Genomic DNA, 24,010 nt, shown 5'->3' on the forward strand with positions numbered 1-24,010 from the left:
ATTCCTGTGAATTTGTTCCTCTTTATTTTTGAGGCGTTCGATGAGCATGAATCATAGAATTATAATGGTTATTAAAACTTTATAGGATTTTGTAGTGAGTATTAGTTTTGTGTGAATAGTAAAAAGCGGTAAGAAAGAAGTTGGCATCCTGAAGAAACTCTAACTGAGTCGAGGGGAAAGTAAAATTATGTAACAAATAAGAAAAAACAGTCTGGACATTGAGAATTATTAATATTTTGTCAGAATTATTAATATTTTGTATTTCATCCATCCATCCATTCACAGATTTGTTTTTTCAAGTTGCTCAAGTTTTTGTGCAAACCAGGTTCGTTACAGATGAATCACAGATTATTTTGTAAAACTTTCAAAGAGGATGTCAGAAAAGCAGTCGTGCGAATCCAAGGGAGATGGTCCTGAGATTCCTTATCAATCAAATGTCCTGAAGGGATGCGATCAATAAGTAAAGAAAAAAGAAGATAGATGCAACCAGAATCCACATGTTAAGATTAAGAGCAACAGTTATTTCAGTCTAATGTATTTTATTATCTTCTGCTGAGCAGGAAACCGGCTTGTAGCAAGATCAGGAATAGAAGATATTATTTGAAATAGTCTGTTTGCAGTGTTCTCCTTTAAGATAACTATAAACTTTATTAGTTGTTTGTTGGTCATAGACCTTTATTTACATGGATTGCATCACATTTGAACGGTTTGACCTATTTGTCTTTTCACATTCACATTGCAGTAAACCTCTATCTTCAAAGAACCACTTTTTCCACCAGGTTTCATAGAAGTTATATCTGTCTCTTTTCTTAGCGATCTCTCCTGTATTTTCTTCAGAGGTGGTTTACATAAATATGACATATATGACTGTAAATATTGGTTAGTTGCCATTTTACCTTGGTCTGTTTCACTGCATGCAGACGTTCTTTCTTTGTAATGTGTTTGGTGTGTTCTGCCTCATTAGGTATCATGGTTTGTTTGATCCCCCCCCACCCTCACAGCCAAGCAATTTAGAAAATCTTAATAAAACTGTTCACCTAAAACAGAAAATTATTACAATTTACACTCCTTGTGTGTTGTTTCAGACCCCCATGACTTTCTTTTGGATAACACAAACAAATGTTGACTTGACTTAATTTTGTATGGCAAAACAAATTTTGTATGGTGACAAATCAGTCATTTGTGTTTTTTCAAAACAAAAGAAGAAGTCACACAGGTTTGGAACAACCCCTGTATTTCTTTCCTTCTCTATTTCTGTATTTTTTCTGTCTTTCTGTATTTTTTTCTTTCTCTATTTCTTTCTACATTTCTTCATGTGTCTCTTTCTTTCTTTCTTTCTTTCTTTCTTTCTTTCTTTCTTTCTTTCTTTCTTTCTTTCTTTCTTTCTTTCTTTCTTTCTTTCTTTCTTTCTGTCTTTTTCTTTTTCTTTCTCTTTTTGTGTCTGTTTTTCTGGCTTTGCCTTTCTTTATGTTTCTTTTTTTCTGTATTTATTTACTTTTATTTCTCATTCTGTAGGTAAAGAAGAAATGCTGCATTCTTTGATTAGGCCTTGTGTCTAATTAATTGATGTAAATAATAATAAAGTAGTCAGTAGAGCATTTTCTGAGGTCCTTCTATAAGCCCTGATCAGATCACTCGAACTGGTCAGATCTGTCTCTATTTTCTTGACGTAGGGTGTTGTGGGGAGTCATAAATGACAAATGGGCATAGTGACACAAGATTCTACATGTAATGTGGCATAGTTCACGACAGCCGATACCATGTCTGTGACGCTTCACAACACCATCGCAGGAAGTCTAGCTTGTTTAATTTTTTCACCAATCTTCACATTGAGTTCCGTCATGTGGGTGAAACTGGACAGTAAGAGCACAGAATTTTTCAGTTATATCTGTGGATACTGCTGTTAATCCGTGGGTCAGGTATTTAAAAAAAATAGGCTGCATATTTACTTATGAGTGGGTCTCAGGTGGATGAGTTCAATCATTGGTTATGCAAACTTTAACTACTTTTTCTAAAATATTAATGTTTTAAGCAAATTTGTTTGACAGACTGGTACAAATATACAGACATCTCCATTCTCACAACGAGTTTCTGAGGTCTCTCAACCTTCCGACCAAGTTTGTTCTTCCAAGGTAATCTGGGAACACGTTTAGTGCTACTAATTCATTGCATTTCCTGCTTATTCAAATTACATGATTAATCCAATTGAACTGAAACTCACCAGCAATCTATGATTTTGTCATTAACAGTGAAAACAGTTTAATATAAGTTTATCTGAAACTGAATATTTCATTTGAATTTTATTTAAGCTAGATTTTATTTTATTTAACAAACCAGTTTGTGTTTTCGCGCTGAAGTATATATCGGACTGATTTTGAAGCACTTTCACTTCAGATGTTATTCGTTATTCTTGGTTCGTTATCTACTAGATAAACAACAAAAAAATTAAGATGCAAATTATACCAAATAAAATACATTTCAAAAAGAACATTTTTCCAAGAAAAATATACAAATAATTTTTTTGTTTGTGCCCATCCATTACTCAACTGTGGAGGTGGATGATTTGTTTTGTTCACTGGAAGAAAAGGATTTAATTAATGCTTCACTGTAATTGTTGTATCACAATCCTCTGTCATATGTTTGCTATTTTTTATATATCATTATTTTGTCTTGAGCATCTGATTTTTCCTTGGTGCTGGTGTGCTTTCATTTTCTCCGTCTCGAGGCAAGTTCAGGCAAGGGAGTGTTTATTAAGCAACACATGGCTGGATAATATACATTTAGATTTAAAAGAAAATATCTTAATATTAAAAAGGAAATATATGTTTGAATCTATTAATCTCATATCGAATTACCTTAAATAATGTAGCCTAGTTAGGAAGCATCAGTATTCGTTGAGATTGACATAACATAAAAAACATTGAATTTAACAAGATAAGAAATATTGTTATCATAACATATGTGACTTCTTTGGGAAATAACACTTGCCCTAGACGTCATGGCATAATTGATCATAAAGGAACATATAGTCTGGCACACTTGTTACCCATGACAAGTCAAGATCGTCAAGTCGGATAATCTGTCATAGTGAGTTTTGTAGCTGACAATAAAAATCATGTGGTCTGATCAGAGCTTAAGTCAAAATACTTAATAGTAGCTGTCTTCCAACACAAAATTATAATTAGCTTTTAAGGACTATTGACACTCAGGCTGCTATTATTAGCTTCTCCTCTAGTGCTTCTGAAGACATTCACTTGGAGAAAATATGTGCTAATATTAAACGGTGAGAGAGAACAAGCTTGGCTTTGTAGAATCATGTTCCTATAACATAATGCGTGTTCCCTCTTGTTGTTGCTTTGGTTTACTCCCATGATGTGCATGACCCAATCCTTTTCTGCTTTTTTTTCTGTTTTTCATTGCCTTTTGCAAAGACTCATGGGAGGATTTCACAGATTTGGTGGAGCAAATGCAAATGCTTGATGAGTTTAAAGGTGCGTATGGTGGCATCATTCACCCCAGTCCACCTCATCCCTTCCTCGGGCACCATCCTAAAACCACAGCAGGTGTAGCTGTTTGGCCCTGTCTTTACCGAATCGGCCTCCCTGAATGGCACATTCACAGCACAGCTTCCAGAGCTTTTCCTCTTGTTCTCATGCTGATAAATTCTTGCTCTGTTTGTCCATCTCTATGATCATCCATCCTTTTTAAAATTTTAAATTAATTTTTCATTAATAGCATTTTCATTTTTCTAGCTCTCTTATTGTTAGCAAAATTTCTGGTGACTCATTTGGGTGCATTGCTCTTGTCTGGCTTAATTTTTTTTGGCTGTCTCACTGCCTCACCCCATTCTCTGGCTGGTTTATTGCATGATTTTACCAACATTTTATGCCCATAGTTAAAATTGTTTGGATTTAGGCCTGTAATTCAAAGAATTTGAATTGAATGCAGAGAAAATGTCTGTGTCTCTGTGTCCTGACAGAGTCTGACTTTGTTTTGGGTAGTTTGTTTATCCCTTGCGTAGGCTTGACTCAGTCTTTAACATGTAAAGCTTCACCCTTTGGTTTTAATAGCTGGTGAATCCTACAGCGTCAGTTGGATTTTCTTTACATTTGACGGTCTTGGAACATCATAGTTTTTGTTGTTGCAGTGATTTAAGATGATTGTATGAGGAATAGTTATTTCAAATAACAAGACTTAATCTGACATCTTTATAATTGTTTTAATTTCTTCTTCATTTCAAGTCAATATGCTGTGGAAAACAACCCTCCTGGAAAATTTTGTCAAGAAGTAGTTTTATACATTTAAAATTTCTAGTTTTCATGAATTTATATAAACTATTTATACACAGTCAGATGAAGGGATTTTGAAGTAAAAAGGTTTATAGCCTTTTTCCTCAGTGCTCTCCTTTATATTGTCCTTTATATTCCTTTCCCTCAATTCTCTCCTAAAAAACATCATTGCTATTGGCTAACAGAAATGCATTGAAAGACTTGATGATGAAATGATTGCATTACTGTGGGTGTGTTTTGAATTAGGGTGAGGCCTGAGAACTGAAGCTCAAAATTCAATTCAGTAAAAATTAATTTACTGTACTTCATGCAATTTGTTATGCATTCCTTGTTAGGTTGCATTGTATTTTATTTTCCCTAAAACAATCATCTCTTTTGTCACTTTTATCTGAAACATGGTTTAGATGCTAGGACGAAATTCGTTCACATCTTCTGTTTGATCATTTTACACGGCATCAAACAGAACTTGGTAATGTAACCTGAGTCAGTTGGATTGCTCTTCAAGTCTTTTCTTTTAGTTTTTTTTTTTTGTTTTTTTTTTGTGAGAAGTACTTCAGTCAAACCCATCATAATCTGCTTATTATGTTATGATTTATGTGCAGGACATGTCACATTGAGAGCATTGTGTCATATATAACTTGACATCTTATTTCATGTTTGAATTTCTGCTTCATTCTAGATCCCAAGGATCCCATTGCCATTGAGAGGCTTAACCTGATGAACATGGCTAAACTAAGCATTAAAGGCTTGATCGAGTCTGCACTGAACCTGGGCCGCACACTGGACTCAGACTATGCCCCATTGCAGCAGTTTTTTGTTGTCATGGAGCACTGCCTGAAACACGGACTAAAAAGTAAGTTCAGCAAATCTATGGAACAAAATCAATGCCTAAAGTCTTGAATTAAAAAGCTTGTTGAATATCACAAACTGAAAAAAATAATACACCGTATTAACAAGTTCTTGCATTTTAATGACTTGAATTCCAGGGTTTGTATTTTTAGTAGTGATGTAACGGTATTGTAAATACCGTCATACCGCAATATTAATTTTTTTCGATATTACCGAAGTCGCATGACTCGGTAAAACTATAGGTCTTCTGAGAAAATTTGCTCAGGCGAATGAAGCGAACGGGAGGTAACGAAAACTACAATTGCCATCAGCCCATGCTTGACCATCATCCCTTGCGGTCTGTTGTTGCTACAGATCCAGTAATGCGGAAATGGAGTGTGCTGCTAGAAGCGGGGATGAAAAGAGCTGGAAAACTCTAAAGCAGGTCGCACACCAGAAGCGCCGCTCGGCGCCGCGACACGGCGCGTACATGACAGATTAAAGTATCGCAAACCAGACGCGCACATTCGAATGATATTTAACATGAAACTAATCAGATGGCGCTCTGTGGCGCGGCTGAAAAATGAACTGCGTCCTGAGCCGTCGCCGGGCGCCGCCGACAGCCGCCGACTTGCGGCGCCGGTGTGTGTATCCTGATAGAAACCTATAATTAGAATTCTAAAATACGTGGCGCTGCACGGCGCGCCACTGAGCGTCGCTTCTGGTGTGCGACCTGCTTTACACGCACAGTTCAGTCCTGCATTATCTCCGTGTAAGTTCAGACTTCGCAAGTTTGATCAAGGCTGCAGTCTCTTCTTCTCAGTTTGATATGGAAAAGCAGATTATACAGAGGACACGGGTAAATCTTCAAAGGGAACAGTGTACTTTGTAACTTCATTCACATCACCCTGGCTTCGTTGTTTCACTTTCTCAACAATAAAATGTAAACATGATTTAAGGAACTGCCTATTTTCATTTTAATATTAGCAACTTAGACAGCAGAAATGTTGAGGCGTCGTGCTGCATGAGTGTCATCTTCACTGTGTGGATATTTATAACAAAACGGAGCCGATAACAACTGCCTCCTTTCAATTTCAGTGAAAATACGAAACACAGCCTCTCTTTTGCTGAATATCAGTTTTAAGAATCGATAATGGCCATTTTAAAAGTATAACATACAATAAGTTTTTACATTATAGGAAATAAAGGCGATCAGTCAATATACAGAATGTACGTGGTTACATTAATCATTAACTTATCTTTGCGCTCAGCCAAAACACGTTACCTGAGAACAAGTAATAGATTCCAATGCCCAAAGTCAGGGAATATGTCGTTAGATAAAGACAACAAGATAAATGAAATATCCCGTTTAATAAATATAGTGAGATTAGATCCAGCGGGAGATGCTTGATGAGAAGTCCGACTAGCAGAGCTCTCATCTGGGTAGATGGGCTGAGTGTGATTAAATGTTGAATGTGGTGAGTTTTCAACAATACTAAATTGAAACTTTATTTTTTTACATGGTTTAATATTTTTTTTGTTATTAAAATTGAAGTTCCTGTTTCAAAGCTTACAGATAGATGGCTAATTTGTATGTCATTGACACTTTTGGCACTTTTTTGGAGTATTTTCATAAGTTTTGTTTTTTCCTGTAAATGATTCAATAAATACCGTACCGTGACATTCATACCGAGGTATTACCGTACCGTGAAATTCTGATACCGTTACATCCCTAATTTTTAGGTCTTGAAATTTAACATATCTGTTTATTTAAGCTGTGAATATTTCAACGAAAAATATTTCAAACACGTTTTCATACTTAAAAATTCAATAATTCATATTCAATTTTCAGATTTCACTTAAAAAATATTCAATACCCTTTAAAAATACGATGTATAATATTCAAAAGGTCATTTTCAGTTCATTTTATTTCAGTTCTAATATTCGCTTCCATAAATTCAGTGGATCAAATTCGACTGATAAAATTCAACATTACATCCGGGAACTGCAGGAGAAGCAATAGATTGCAGATTGAAGATCGCCAGCTGCTCTAGCTTTCACCAGCAGGTGGAGATGGAATAATGTAAGATTTTTAACCCAGTAAACAAGCGAGAAAAAGGCTAATAAAGGCACAAAAGTAGCATTCAATTTTAATATCAATGCCTTGGACATTATAAATAATAAAAAGTATGAGTAAAATGAGTAAATGAGGTTTTAGTCATCTATATTTGCCCTTATGTAACGGAAGCCAGCTGGTGATCGCATAAAGCTCACTCCTCGGATCCAGGGACAGACGTTGTTCTGCAATCTTATCGGAGCTTGTCTCCCATGCTGGCTCGTTACCTGCTCGGACCGGTGCGGTTACTTGCACATAAACCGTCTTTTGATGAATATGATGTTACACATTGTCTATCTTTATTGACTCTTTCTTCCATAGACGCTAAGTATTATATTGACAGCTAAAGAATATAAACGTAAGAGAAACAGGAGAGGAAATATTATAATAATAATACAAAATAGATAAACATTGACAGGGCTAAGAACAATTACGAACAAAGATTTTCAAAACCAGAGAGATTTTATGAGAATGTCACAAAACAGTTTACTTGGAACTGTTAAACAGTGTTCAGGTATGATTTAAGGTTGGTTATGGATGGGGCGTCTAATTTCAATAAAGATATTAATCTTTGTATCTCCATACAAATCCCAGCTTAAATTCCAGTATGTTCATTGCATAATAATAGTATGACCATTTGGTCATTAATTTTGATAATTGCTGATTAGACAGTATTTTGTATGTTTCATATACTATTTGTAATCATGTATGTATAGTGTGCCAGAGTTTTTATTTTATTTTTTGCATTGCATTGGAAAATGGTTTACAGTGCAGGCAGTATTTAAAGAAACACTCCTCTTTTTATATGTGCTAATTGTACAACTCTCCTAGAGCAGGGGTTTTCGAACTTTTAGAACAATTGCCCCCAAAAGTTTGTTTAATTTCAATCATGCCCCTCAGACACCCCTCCATAGAGCCAAAATTATAATGCATGCGCAAACATCCTTCACATATTACTTGCTGTGTTTAAAGTGCATAGAATTAATTACATTGAAACATAAATATAGCTTACCTGATTCAGTGTGATGGCTCAGCCTTTTTCTGTGAGGACAACATGCTAATCGGTGGTCAGATTCCTGACACAACTAACCGCAAATCATCTATTATCTGTCAATAAGAGTGAGCCATAGCATACTTGCTTTTGATGTACGTACAAACAGAAAATGCTGCTTCGCAAAGCCAAGTTCACAGAGCCCTGACGGTGTGGTTGAGTCGAACATTGAGTATGTTTACATGGGAAACAATACTTTAATATGATTTTAATAGGATTAAGACAATAGTCTGATTAAGAGACTACCATGTAAACAGCAATTTCTGAATACCTTAATCTGATTAAAGTCTGAACTAAACAGAAATGGAATTAAGATGTGGAGTGTGCATATATTAGTGGCTTTATTGAAGTAAACACCGCAATCCAACTATTACCGTCATGTAGGACTTTTCGCTGCATTTTGTGACAAGATCCACACACGCGGCTGTTAGTAAAGGACCACACACACACACACACATGAAATGCAGAAGGTTTTTGTCTTTCTATTCGACGTGCAGTATCAATAAAACCAACACTTTTCCACCGGTCATACATATATGCATCAAATACTCCAGTTTATCATTGGGGCATGAATGAAATGTTTATGAGTGAGTGTGAAACTGCGAAACTGCATTTAAAGTCGAGAAATTGAAGATGAAACATCCAAAATTACATGCAGGAAACGTGGATAGCCTGGTTCATTGAAGGGACATTAAACATTCAAAAAGCACTTTACATAATTATATTATTGTCTTATTTAGATTAAGGCAAATAATTACATAACTGATGTCCATGTAAATGTAGTCAGTAGTCTTCAAGGTAACTGAAAGAGCCAGATGGGCATCCTGCTGATTTCATTCAGAAGGGCAGTTTTTGTTCAGACGGCTCACCGGTTTGACTTTCATTAATTCACCGTCATTCGTTTTAAAAAACACCTGCTTTATTTTAGTTTTATATATAGCAGAACACATTAACTCAACAGGTGCCTGATAGTTAGCAGTGGAGCTAACACTATTCATATTATTCCATCTAATGATCACATAAAAATTGTCATCATAATTTACTCGAGTGCACGCCTCAATGTCTCGCGCCTCCCTTAATATGTGCTGGCCCCCCCTGGTGGGGCTCGCCCCACAGTTTGAAAACCCCTGTCCTAGAGTAAAGGCCCTTTTATATTTCAAATGAAATTGAAGAACGAACTGAAATTCCATAATTTCAAACAAAACCCAAATGAAACTAGGCCCTTTTAGGTTTTTGGCAGTTCAAAACATCTCACAAAAGTGAACTTCACTTTGACTCATAAAAATATTTGAGCTACCATTGCTACATGACTCTTACCCAATCAGTGTTTAGGTTCTGGAACGCCCCCTTAGACCTACACATTTTTTCAGTACATCAGGATCAAATGGGAGAACAGCATCCAAAACAACAACAACACCACCAATAAACTGGAGGACAGAGGAGCAGAACTGGTGATGTGATGCTCTGTGGTGGTGCTTTCGATGGAGAAGCCTGTTTGCCAGATATTTATGAAACTGTTCTTCTTTCACAGTCACCATTGTCGAGCTGAATGACACATTTACAAGTTACAACACTGTGTACTGGTGTTTTCTAACCTGATATGGCTAGGAACCATACTCTCATTCAATAATCAAGTAATAATGAAGCAAATTCACTGCAGTTCCATGTCTGCAGCAGGTGCATTGATATTACACAGTGTCACTGGCACACACACCTTGTGCAAGCAGGTGGTCACATTGGAAGTTACCTTGTTGGTGACTATTTTCGGGTTCTGCATAAAATGTCCTTGTACCTGCTGCATTCATGGTAAGGCAGGAAGGCGTCTTGATCATGAGAGTATAATGCCTAGAATGAGAGTATAGTTCTTACCCATGTTGTCCCCATATTGTATCTTCATGCTTTGAGGGGATTGTGCTACCCACTGCGTCACCGTGACTCCCTCTACAATTTTAATTTTGAAAATTTTTTTAGGTAAGAAAACGTTCCTTGGGCAAAATAAGTCATTTTGGGGTCCTTTGGAGCTTGTAGAAAAATTGACTCCAGAGGCTGGTGAGATCACAGCCAGTGTCAAAGACCTTCCTGGACTCAAGTAAGAGAATGTTTTCAATCTGAACATAGCAATTATTTTATGCTTGCTGTGTATCAGCCTAAAAACTTGTTTTCTTTTTTTCTCAGAACCCCATTAGGAAGAGGCAGAGCATGGCTTCGTCTGGCTTTGATGCAGAAGAAGCTCTCAGATTACATGAAGACCATAATCAACCGAAAAGACCTGCTTGGGTACAGTTCCTGCTTTTTAATTAACTTTTATTATGCTCTTTAAACATTATTTTGCATCTCCCATATTCTGTAATAGCCAGAAAATCTGAGCACATCACACTTGTCCTAAGGTCTTTGCATTGGCTCCCAGTTACATTCAGAATAGATTTTAAAACATTATTACCTGTCTATAAATCACTAAATAGCCTAGGACCTCTATAAATTACAGATATGCTCACTGAATACAACAGGTCACTCAGATCTTTAGGATCACATAAACTAGAAATTTCAAGAGTTCAGTCAAAGCAGGGTGAATCGGCCTTCAGCTAAGCCCCTTGCTGCTGGAATCAGCTTCCAGAATTGATCAGATGTGCTCCAACATTAGGCACATTTAAATCAAGACTGAAAACGCATCTGTTTAGCTGTGCTTTTACTGAATGAGCACTGTGCTACATCTGACAGATCGCAATATTGTGTCTTTCTTTTCTTTTTAATTCTTTTATAACCTGTTTTAACACAATTTGATTAGTTTTTAATGTTACGACCCTGTTTTCCCTTTTCTTCCCTTTCGGTGGTCTCACAGTGTGACGTCACAGTTAATTAGTTCATTTACGGGTGGTGGATGTATATATTTGAATCTTTTGTGAAGAACGACACTTCCTCTGGTGGAGATTTATTCCCCAGAGAGGTCATTTTGTTCTAACTGTTTTGTTTTGTCACCTTATATTTGTGTGTTCTAGAGTGTTGTATTTTGTTGAGAGAATTTCAGCTGATTTCTTATTTATTTCTAATCCCTTGACAGTTTGTTATATTTGGTCATTCCCTTTAATAAATGTGTATTTCATTATATGCCTTTTTAGTGAATCTGATCCTTTTTATGGGACGGTCAGGAGCGAGCTCATTTTTAATTCTTTTAATCATTTTTATTTTCTTGTTTCTTTTATTCATGTTTATGTTAAGCACTTTGAATTACCATTGTGTATGGAATGTGCTATATAAATAAACTTGCCTTGCATTGTTTTGCCTAATATAGCTGTTAGTGTAAGTCCCTGGTGTTCATGCAGACCAATTATGAAAATCCATTAGAACAGTTTTCAACCTTTTTTTTCTTTTTTTTGGCCTGAGACACCTTTTCCCCTTGAAAATTGTGTAAGCAACCCCCAACATTTAATAATATTATTGCTCATATAAGTTTGCAGTTAGGATGACAAAAGAAAAATTGTTTTCAAGCAAACTTTATCTATGTTTATGCACAAATAATTGCCTAATATAAAATGTAGCTCCCTGATTCAATAAAGGATTGACTCTTTCACTGGTGTTTTCCCCATGATTTATTTTCAGTACAGCATTCACTTCACTGACGCCGTCATCTACATCAAACACCTTACACCGTAGGCCAAACACCTTTCACCATACTCCGAGCACATTGCACCATACGGCTAACACCGTAAGAGCTTGTATACAAAGAGAAAATTAAACCAAATGTAAGCAAATATGAAAACCGTATACAAACAAGCAGACATCACTTAAACTCAATATACAAACTCAATACAAACAAACAAACATATTAAACGAAGTATCAGTACCTTGTTCTCCAATCAAACCAGAAGCTAAACCTTTAGTCCGTAGCAGACCGCACAGCTGGGACGCCGTGATCATGTGCGATCTTTCTGTGTCTGTTTATATCCGTAATGGTAATTCATTCAAAAAAAGACTTCCGCTTTTACACTTTACACTTCGTAACATAAATACCAAAAATATCAAATATACATATAATAAAGGAGAGAGAGAGAGAGAGAGAGAAGTATATACACAATATAAACATATTGTAGAAATGATACAATAACAAAGACACCATGTCAAAGTTATGAACATAAAATATAACAGCAAAACATCAGTAGGCCATTTGTAACTGAAAAACGTAAGCCTTTTGCCAATTTTTTTTAAGTTTCTTAAAGTTTCTTGTCAGTAGCTGTGACGTCCCTCATCTCATTTTGAATGTGTGTCAATTCTTTTGCCTTTCGCTCAAAAAATACTCTGGGCTTATTGCGATATTGGGAATAAGTCGTTTGTGAATGTTTTATTAATTTGGACAGACTCATGCATTCGTTAGAAAGAACTTACGCAGATAAATAAACTGTGGCTGGGTCAGGGACTCTTTGCTTCGAGAAAATAAAATCATAGTTCAGGTAGTTATCTTGGTATTTCCTCCATTCATGTGTTCAGTATTGCTAGTGCTGCGACCCAAAATGTTTGCAGCTTTCTTACCTGGGTTCAGTATGCTTGTGTCATTAGTATTGACTGTTGCAGGTGAATCAGTGAGACTCTGAAATTTGTCCCTTTTTTTTTGGTCAGCCAAGATGACAAAATAGCTCGCTGAGGCCCCCTTATGGGTCGGGACCCCCCTGTTGGGAACCGCTGCCTTAGAACATTCTGCAATAAGGCACTTTAATATAAACGCTGTAATTGTGGTTGTGTGAACCAGATTTGGCAATGTTTTATGTTTACCGTTGTTGTTGTTTCTCAGTGAATTCTACGAGCCCAATGCACTCATGATGGAGGAGGAAGGAGCTGTGATTGCTGGGCTGTTGGTGGGCCTGAATGTCATTGATGCTAACTTGTGTATGAAGGGAGAAGATTTAGACTCGCAGGTATTTATTACTTTCTTTGTACTCTACTTAAGCAATGGAGGACAACAGATGATTGTGTAGAGCATTATCTTTATTGCATTGTCCTTCTCCCAAAGTGCCAAATGGTAATTATATTAGTTTTTTACAGGGTACTAAGATCTCCTCTCTCTTATTAGGTTGGGGTCATCGATTTTTCCATGTACCTGAAAGACGGCGCACACAGCAGCAAAAGCACAGAGGGGTAAGTTCATTTTTTCACTTCCTCAATTGAACTAGTTGTTTTAGTCTGACAGGTTTCGTGAAAAATCTCCATACTTCCTCTAAAGTAAGTCTTTGCTTGCAGCGATGGACAAATCACAGCTATTCTTGACCAGAAGAATTATGTGGAGGAACTGAATAGACATTTAAGGTGCGGTGGGTTTACCCTTGTGGGTGTATTTGTGGCTAGCTGCTCATTTGGAAAGCATTGTCACGTTGTCTTTCTAAATTCCTCTTTCACAGTGCATCGGTGAATAATCTGCAAGCCAAAGTGGATGCACTGGAAAAGTCTAACACAAAACTTACAGAGGAGGTGGGTAAAAATAGTTGGTTAATGGACTGATTAAGTTGTGGGAAATAAGTGCATGGAAAATAATTTAATAAATGTTAATAAATAATTTCTAAACCTGCAGAAATCACATCACATATTCAAGCACAGATGTTTACTCTTGCCTACTCTTGGTGTTTGTAAGAATTTGGTATTGAACGGATATTCTCACTCACTATTTACTCACTCTTGTGTGCTTTAAAATCTTTGAGTTTCTTTCCTGTTGAACACGCAATAATACATTTTTAAGAAAGTCGAAGACTAGTAAAAATTGACTTCCATAGTAGGAAAACCAAATACTACAGTATAAAAAATGATTAGATTACAGGTTTACAGCATTCTTTAAAATAAAGTCAAACAAAAAAGAAAGCCAAACAGGTTTAGAACAATTGAAGGGTGAATGATGAATTTTCTGCTTCGAACTATCCCTTTAAGAGGTCTCATGCTTAAGAGGCTATATATAAATGATCTATTCCAGTGTTTCTCAGCCACTTTACTGGGGGACCACCAACGCTGCATGTTTTGAATGTCTCCTTTATCACACTCATTACAAGACTTTTAGGACTTTCTTAGGACACTGAACGCATCTTGTGAGAGATGAGATGCTGCATTCTTCCTGATGGTCACATGACCTTCACGTATTTTTATTGGAAAATTATTCAAACATCACAGCATCAAACACCAGCGATTTACTGTTTTTTTTTTTTTTCACTTTTCAATATTTATATATAACATGCACAAATACATTACAAATATGCTTTGCACAATACAACTAAAACTGATTTTATTATTAAGAATTTGCAAACTCCCTTAATGTGTTTATTCCTCTAAGACTTTCATGGTAAATGCTTACTTTACTGTCTCATTTAGGGAAACTGCTGTGATGCGTGTTATCTCTGAATTTAAATAATGAATCTGTATAAAATGCTGCTCTTCCTAACTCCTTTATTCAGCCGCAATGACTTCTGGGATGAGAGCATTGCTTAAGTCTGCATCAACGTATCCTCTATCAAGAACACATCTGGGAACTTTCACGCATCCTCCGTTCTTGCGGTCTTGAGTTTTGTAACTGAACTTTGACAGTTGATGATTATGTTACACGAGAACAAAAGGATGCAAGAACGCTGAAGAACGCATATTAAGAAACAGCCATGAAAAATGTGCAGAGCTGCTGCTTCTCCAGGAATGTGGTCGAGATTATGAAATTGTAGCAAGTTTTATTAAATGTTGTAAAAGTTTCAGCAATTTTCAGCAAAAGTTGATTATGGTTCAATAGCACAATGTATGCTACTTCCAATAACACAAAATATTTATTGCAGCTAGTGTAAAAGGTCTGCAAAGTTTTATCCAAAACAAATTGATAGAAATTCCAAAAACAAAAAAACTTCTCTGACCACATTTCTAGAACTGCTCGATCGTGCAGATTCGCACTCTATAACATCAGAAAGGTCCGACCCTTCCTATCTGAACATGCAGCTCAACTGCTTGTTCAAGCTCTTTTTCTCTCCTGACTGGATTATTGCAACTCTCTACTAGCTGGGCTTCCAGCTAACTCTATCAACCTCTTCAGCTGCTTTAGAACGCAGCAGCACGAGTGGTCTTTAATGGACCTAAAAGAGCACATGTCACTCCGCTACTCATCCGTTTGCACTGGCTGCCAGTTGCTGCTCGCATCAAATTCAAAGCTCAAAGATGGAGCTTCAAAGCTGATGTTTGCCTACAAAGCGACCTCTGGCTTTGCTCCTTCTTATCTGCTCTCACTTCTGCAGATTTATGTGCCCTCCAGAAACTTGCGTTCAGTGAATGAACATCGCCTCGTGGTTCCATCCCTAATGGGGAAGAAATCAGTTTCCCGAACTCTCGCATTCAATCTGCCCAGTTGGTGGAATGAACTCCCTAACTGCATCAGAACGGAAGTCACTCGCTGTTTTCAAGAAACGTCTAAAAACTCAAGTATTTAGTCTCCGCTTTCCTTACTAATCTGCAATTGCCTCTCTGGATATACCAATAACTGTACTCAAATTTTTTTTTAAAAATTACTAATGCTTTTCTTTTTGGACTAGACCTAGACCTGAAACTTGCCTATAGCACTTATTCATTGTTGCTCTTATAGTTGTGTAAATTGCTTCCTTGTCCCCATTTGTAAGTCGCTTTGGATAAAAGCGTCTGCGAAGTGACTAAATGTATAATGTAAATGCGAACGCAAATACAATTCCAACCTGACCTGAATGTCACATTTGCATATACCACAAAAAACTGCTAAAAAAACTGCTTCATTCGGCTATGATTTTCTCAAGCTTTACTTGTTTTAAACCTTTTGAGTTTCATTCTTCTGTTAAACGCAGAATAAGATATTGTGAAAAATGTTCACCTATAACCAAAGCCTCCAGTAGTATTTGTTTTCAATAGATATAAGTTTTCAGTTGTCTTCAAAATATCTTGTAACAGAAGAAACAAGTGGTTTGAAAGCACTTGAGAATGAGTAAATTGTTATTGAATTAAGTGTTACTTAAGCGTAGACACTGAAATAAACTCACACATGGCCACACAGGACATGGTTTGTGTCACTAGTTAAAATTGCTCGATTCTCAGGATTTGAACATTCTATGAGACATTTGGGATAATGTAAACACATATGTTATCCAAGTATATAAGATCGTATTAGTCCTTTTTATATATTTTTATAAAACAGTCATACATATTGTGGTCTTTATGTAGGTAGATAATAGCTGTTAGTAGGCAATAATTCATTTGTTAACTCAACTATGTGTGCACATTCTGTTTCTTGTTTAGCTTGCTGTTGCAAACAACAGGATCATCACTCTGCAGGAAGAACTGGAAAGAGTAAAGGAAGAGGGCTCTTACTTTGTGGAATCCAGTCGCAAGGTGAGCAAACACTGTGTTGAACTCACAACTATATAATTCAAATCACAGATGGCTAACAATCAGTCCAACAACATGATTTATGACCTGTGTTCCTCCTGAAGGCTTCGAGGGCAGATGGAACTGCAAATGGCCAAGTGCTTGGAGAAACTCGCAAACAGCTCAAAGAGGAAACTCAGCTCAGACTTGTAAGTAAAACATTAATGTAAAGCAAAGTAGAGTAAGACACCATGTTAGAAGTGCATGATTGTGATTTGTGTGTGTGCAGGATGTGGAGAAGGAGCTGGAGCTGCAGATCGGGATGAAGCAGGAGATGGAGTTGTCCATGAAGATGCTAGAGAAGGACATCTGTGAGAAACACGATGCTTTGGTGGAGCTCAGACAGCAGTTAGATGACGTGCGCACACTCAATCATGAGCTCTCCGTTAAGTCACAGGTAGGAAAAACACACTTACAGGTTTCTCACATGAAAGTTTTACAGAGGAGCGGCTTCTCAAGCTTCAACACTTTTTTTTATACATACAATATATTGAGTCGGGACTATAGTTGAGCAGGAGCCATAGTTGAAAACATGATTTATGGGGTCTTGGCCATACGTTTACTAAAAAGTTAATCATTTGCATGGGTCATTTGCATATTTTTTCTGTGTGCATTTCAGGTCAGTTTAAAGCATTCAGACACTAGAAAAATCAAATATTGCCATGTCAGTTACTTCAATTTATTATCTAGTAACTACTTGCTAGCTTGTAACTAAATTTGTTACTTTTGTTGCACCTCATGTTCTTAACGCAGTTAGTAAGTCATAAGCAGTCCATATGATAATGAATGAAGCTATACACAATCAGAAGCCATCCTGTTTCCCTTGTGAAATAAGAAAATAGCCTTAAATGTGCGTGAACAGAACACAAAGAAGTTATTAATATCCAAACATTAGGTGAAGTTTCATAAACTAATTTCGAGAAGAGCACATGATATGATTGAGCACGACTGGCTGCTCATCTGTAATCAGTAGTAATCTAATTAGATTAATCTAAGCTATATATATATTAATATATATTTAATATAATTATTAAATTAATATAAATTTTTTGAAACATTGATATATATATCCATCGCATCTCCTCAATTTTCCTCCCTTTTCTAAGGGGAGCTCTTGAGACCTACCTGATCTCAGATTACCTTATATGCTTATTGACTAGGCGGGAGCCTTGGGCCCAATTATCTCCAAGCTCAGTGTTCTCTCCTGGGCCAGCATACCAAACTTGCTAATAACAGCAAGCATATCTAAGTGGAAACTCTTGAAACTTGAAGTTAATTTAATAGTCTGCATATGGAAATGAAAATGAACAGGAAGAAAATTAAACTAGTTACCTAGTTTAACTAGTTTAACTAGTTTAACTTTCACTCTGTTGGTGCAACTGGACTTTCTGTTCATACATCTGAATCCTTGACAATATTAGTGCCACTTTTGTTTGAAAACGCAAAACTTTAACGTTCAGCCTGTTATTGGTGTGTGTTTGGCTTGTAGAGCTCAGAGAGCAGCGCAAAACAGAAGAGTGACATCATCGGCCGCTTGGAGGAGAAAACAAACCAGATGGGAAGCATCATTAAACAGCTGGAGAGCAGGTGAGAGATTCTGAATACATCAGCACAGCGTTTATTCATGACGCTATATTATGTAAGGTATTTAGGATACTAGTTTCATTTTATCATTTTTTTAATCAAAACTAATTTTAAACTATAAATAATTTTTAAGCTATATAATATATTATTATTATTGTTAAACATATTTTAAAATGTATGTTTAACATCAATTTGGACTATGTTTTGCTCTGTATAAAACGATTTCAATTGAATGTCATTAGTTTACCTCTGCTCTGTATGATCATAAAACATAAATTGTTGTTATGGTCATACAAAGCAGAGTAAATTCCTCCCTCAGATATTAAACCTTTTGATAATTGTTACATATTTACCTATTTTTAATAAGTAGCTCGAATAGTAGAAACATGGACAAATAGTAATTTTGTATGAAATTCTTCCTGATATTTCAGCTATTTTTAAATATATTTAAGAAAAGATTTGGTCAAGTGATTTTTACCAGATGTGGAATTGGTCAAACAAACTAACACATACATTTCTACTAAAAGATGAAGGTACTTGGTGCATGTTTTGTAATATAATTCATCTCTCTGGTAAACATTATGTTGGACTGTCCTTGTTTGTAAAATGTTTTTTATTGTTTTTTATTAAATAAACTCATTTAAATAGTTGTTAATTAAAATGTAAAAATTTTAATCACTATTAATTTTACATTTTAAAAAACCTATATTAATGTAAAAAGTCCATTGTAATACAGCTTGTGTTTGTTTTGATAATTTTTATATGTATTATTCTTTATAGTTTTTGCCATAAAGATACCCAATGAAGCTGACATGGTATCACATAAAACATAATATACAATACAATACAATACAATACTGAACAGAGGTAATCTGAATTTTTCTTGATATTGTTTTTATACAGTGTGATACAAAGTCCACATTGATGTTAAGGTAGTATATAAATAAATATAAATTAATGTATGACATACACAATCACACATGTAGAGCACGAATCAGAACCCTGATAAGTGAAGTCCACTTATTTCCTGTTTTTCCTACAAACAGTGCTGCCTCCCAACAATCTGTTTCTGCAATAACTTCTCTCTGTCTCTGCTGTCTTCTTTGTCAATCTTTTCTTCACCCTTACTTGTTTGTTTGATATTCTTCCATTCTATTCTTTTGTGTTTCCCCTCATTTTTCCCGAGCAGTGAGAAAGACATGGCTAAACAGGCACGAACCTTGAACACGGCTGCTGGAAAACTCCTTCAGAGGCAGCAATAAAACCATTGTTACCGGCAGATAATTTCCAAAAAAAGCCTAAATTAAAAACAAACAAAACAAAAAAAATCAGATCTTCAGTTTGATTTCGCATAACATAGACGACTAGGTATTTATTTTATTACTGGGTTTCAGATCCATTCATTGCCGTTGTTTTGTCTCGAAATCGGACTGAAAACTACAGCTCTTGCTTCTGTCACCCCTCAGTTTTCAACAATGTACACCTGAACCAGTGCTCCTGTCTTTAGTCTCCCTCTGTATGTTTTAGCCGAAATAAAATGCAGCTCTTTTGGTCAATCTTTGAATAAAGATGGCAGACTTGTACATTTTAAGTAATGGAAATGCATCTCTCTTACTTCTCAATACTGAAAAATAAGGCTTTTTTTTTTTCTTTTCTTTTTTTTTGTAAACTTGCTACAATAAGACAAACCACAAACCAGTTCAGCACGGCAAAAAGATTCCTAACAAAAACGTACAATCTATTTATACTCTGTGTAAAAGTATACAACACTATAAAACATGTCATTGGGTTAATTTAGGTTAATCTCCAAATTATTGGACCTGAATATTTGACTTGTTTATGTTTTATGACGTTGAAGCTTTGATGGAAGCTCAAGCTAAGCAAAGCAACCAAGTTTCTTTCTCTCTGGCATATTCAAGAGTTTATTTGTGGATGTTGAGTGCAGAAATGTTTGCTTGGATTATTTTACAGCTGGCAAACGTCATAAAATCTGAATTTGATGCCGTGGTAGATGATGCTAAAACTCAAAAGCTTTGGAAAGATGTTTGTGTCCCCGAGCTTCTGCGGAAAGGATGCTAAAATCCTCTAAATTGTGAACGAACTGACATTGTATGTAGACCATAATATAGATGTGAACTGTAGCAAAACATAGCTTAATAAAAAACCAATCAGACACTTGTCAGACTGATTTGCTTTCTTGAGCACCTCCAGTTTTCGTTTGTTTCCTCCTGTCTTCTCCAGCTTGTCTTTTGAGTTCATCCTTCATGTCTTCTTGGTGCTTTTTCTTATTTAATTCGTCTTCGTTTTTCCATGGCTTTTAGTTTTCATTTCACCTCATTAAGTTAATGTGGCCCAAATTCAGATGTAAGAAGGCGGAGCGAGAGCGGGATCTGGCGGACGAGGCCAATCGACTCTTCAAGCAGGAGTTTGGGGACAAGATTGAGAGTCTGCAGACGGAGGTGGAGCAGCTGCGGAGACAGAGGTGCTGAGATTTACTCACTGAACTTTTTGTTACTAATACTGGTCAGTGGACATGCCGTTTATTAAGCTTTACAAAACAAACAAGTATAGTAACATCAGATAATATGTTAAGCATCGAATTGACATGTATGAAAAATTATAATATTTTAAAGCACTTGTTAATCCAGGATAACTTCTTGTACACATACTATACAAGACTTCTACTGTGTACATGTTTTAGGGTCAATGTCATGTTTTAAATGGCTCCAGTTGTGCATTATAAAAGATTTTGGTTTTGGGGGTCTTATGTTTTGGTTTTAGGGACACTTTCCTTGTCTTATAATATGCATTTTAGGGTTGGGTCGATGGCCATCGCTGATTGCTGATAGACATCACGATGCTAAGCCGGCATTGCGATCCTCCGCCCTGCCCCATCGCAGCAGCATGACACATGACCCCATTTACACTAATATTTCTTAGTTTTAAAATGGCATTTTAGAATAAAAACGATCCACGTCCACGATGGCGTTTTACCTAGCATTTCTGAAAAGCCCTCCTTCCATACTATACCGCTGAAAACGCACACATCACATGACCACACACACACTCTGGCATGTAGTGCAGCATATGTGCACGTCTAAGCTCCAGGCAGTCAGTGGGTGCTTTGAGCACAAAACCCCAGAGAGCAGTGCACATCGGACAGTTTATCAAGGATGTACCGCTGGATCACCTCTCACTATAGTTGTTAAACGTGATATTTAATTAATTTTGTCTCTAACAACTCTTCTGTCTTTTAAATCTATCAAGTAACGTGTCACAGTGTCAGTTCACTGCCTCAATCTTTTACTTTTACGCTTGTACTTAGTCATTTTAGCAATTACCTCAGGAACTGTTGGCTGGATCCTGTTGGTTGTACACTTTTTTTTACCAACCAAGTTTGTCGACGCCATTATAACAGATCACTGCCTGTTCGAGTCCCGCGGAAAAAGTGATTGACAGGTGGTAATTTGTGTGTATCTTATCCTTATTTATTTATGATTTGTTTATAGTTAAAACAAAGACCATGCGATTCACGTAGTTGAAATGGTAGGCTACAACAAATTAATTTGTTATTAATTAATTCATTGTTCAATTAATTGTTCTATGCCATCGTCCATTGCGATGTTTCACATTTCACATCGTATGATGGCAAGTTGGTAGACATCGCCCAACCCTATTGCATTTATTTTTACCTAATTATCCCAACGACTTCCTCCTGATTTGTTCGGTGATTCATTTGTTCACCAAACCCCTCCTTTGCGTGAGGCTAAAACATGTCATTGGGTTACATGTGATTGGCACGATGACTCAGTCTGTTTAGATTAGTTGACTGCGTTCAGCACGAGACAGAGAGAAACGCCTACCACGGTCAAGAAGTAGTGAAGAGTGTGTGTGAGAGCCCAATGCAGAAATGCATTAAAGCAATGCAGTTAAACACCAGCATATTACTCTACTCTTAAACCTAACCCTAAGTAATAAGTACAACAAACATTCAGTATTAATTCACACTGTGGCAAAAGTTGAACTATTTTAAAAATTGACCACCTCACGCGTGCGAGGAACAGCTGATGGTGGCCAGAGCAACAAACAACAGGAGATCGCGAGCACAAAACACATATAAATCAGTAAATGAAGAAGCACGTGTCGCATTTTCAACATGGTTTTGGACGCAATATGTGAATAGCCCATACAGATTTAACCTGAGAGAGACATTACAAGCACCGATCTATAAAAGAGACATGATTACAAGCCGACCTGAGCGATTACAAGTTACAACACACAATTAAATACATATTTTGCAGACTTCAGAAAACGAGGCAATCATTTTAATCACTCTTCACAATGTTAGGAAGAAGAAACACTTTATGAATTTATACTAGTATTTATTTAATTAGTAAAAAGGGGATATTTACAAATGTATTAAAGTAATACATTTGAAATTAAAAAAAGACACCGGTTTACATAAAACTGTAGTAAATAATGAAATTTTATCATTGTGTTTATCATTAATAAAAGCATCTGCTAAGTGATTCAATTTAAGTGTAGAATATTAAGGAATGCTTAAGCACCAAGTCAGCATTAATAGCATTAATTGTTTGTGTTTTATAACCATGAAAATGTATTATAGAATTTGTTACTGTACTTCTAATAAAATAAATGAAAAATGTGATGGCTATATATTAAAAAAAATAAATAAATAAATCAAACGTACCTTAGTATATTATTAAGTCTTAAAGGGATATTCACCCAAAAATGAAAATTCTTTCACCATGACCTTTACCCTTCATTTGTTTTAAAACTTTTCTTTTGCTGAACACAGATAGAGATATTTTGAAGAAATCTGGAAACCTGTAACTATTGGTATCTTGTTTTTCTACTGTGGAAGTCAGCTTTCTTCAAAATATCTTAATTAATATTAATTTATGGTAGGATGCGTTCACACTTGGTCCTACCCTGTACAGATACTTTCCAATAAAAGTGAACCAAATAAGATAAATTGTGTCTATGTGAACCAATTGTGAAGTGAACATTTTCTATTTTAGTTTTCTTATTGCAAGTGGCATGAACATAAATAGAAAAATAAACAAGCAAACATAAACAGGAATGTAAAATGTGTGGCTGATATTTACGCCAGTCTCCTGAACCCTATACTTAAAGCACACATGTGGTCATTATCGGGTATTTTTCGGCCACTGCTACTGTGTAAAATGCAGACATGTGCTTGTGAAAGTGAAAGAGTCTTTCTCTCTGTGTGATAGGTGGATTTTGGAACAAGAGCTGAAGAAAGGCAGAGATCATCCTGGAGTCCAAACACCTGAAACTCTGCTGGGAAAAACACCTCCGCAGCAGAGAGACAGCAAACAACACATCGAGGACATCAGAAAGGTGAAGCTCTTTCAAATTTCACTGAATTCACTGAATTTTCACATTAAGATACTTTCTCTGCATAAGTGTAGTTTTCTGAAATGCATACGTTTTTATATAGGAGTTAGAGTCTGTCAAAAAGGAAAATGATACACTGCGCACTGCACTAGAGGAAAAGACGAGTCTGAGTTCCAGTTTGTAAGTTTATCTTAAACACTGAAACCTTTGTGTTAAGCTGTATTAATGAACTGCAGTGTTATTGAAATAATCTTAAAACTGTTTTTCTTAGGACACTGTCACATGAAGATGAACAGGTACGCTACATTTTATTAATCTGTGAGGTTTGCTCCAGTATTCTTATTGTTCTTTTCATGAATTCATGAA

At 36.1% G+C, this 24,010-nt stretch overlaps 1 protein-coding gene across 13 annotated transcripts in view; it reads left to right on the forward strand.

Annotated features, from left to right (window-relative positions):
• The window catches only part of rufy3 (RUN and FYVE domain containing 3), a 33,197-nt gene that overhangs the window by 6,617 nt on the left and 2,570 nt on the right, over positions 1-24,010 (forward strand). For 4 of the 13 annotated variants that reach the window (XM_068221168.2, XM_009301649.5, XM_073950340.1 and 1 more), the window contains exons 2-16: positions 4,969-5,142; positions 10,256-10,373; positions 10,460-10,561; positions 13,068-13,191; positions 13,347-13,411; positions 13,514-13,579; positions 13,672-13,741; positions 16,550-16,642; positions 16,744-16,827; positions 16,908-17,075; positions 18,168-18,265; positions 20,625-20,744; positions 23,521-23,647; positions 23,748-23,824; positions 23,916-23,940. In XM_068221168.2, the coding sequence (XP_068077269.1) occupies positions 4,969-5,142; positions 10,256-10,373; positions 10,460-10,561; positions 13,068-13,191; positions 13,347-13,411; positions 13,514-13,579; positions 13,672-13,741; positions 16,550-16,642; positions 16,744-16,827; positions 16,908-17,075; positions 18,168-18,265; positions 20,625-20,744; positions 23,521-23,647; positions 23,748-23,824; positions 23,916-23,940 (1,511 nt within the window). 13 annotated transcript variants of the gene reach the window in all.

This window comes from Danio rerio, chromosome 5, assembly GCF_049306965.1.
Source record: "Danio rerio strain Tuebingen ecotype United States chromosome 5, GRCz12tu, whole genome shotgun sequence".
Classification (NCBI taxonomy): Eukaryota; Metazoa; Chordata; class Actinopteri; order Cypriniformes; family Danionidae; genus Danio; species Danio rerio.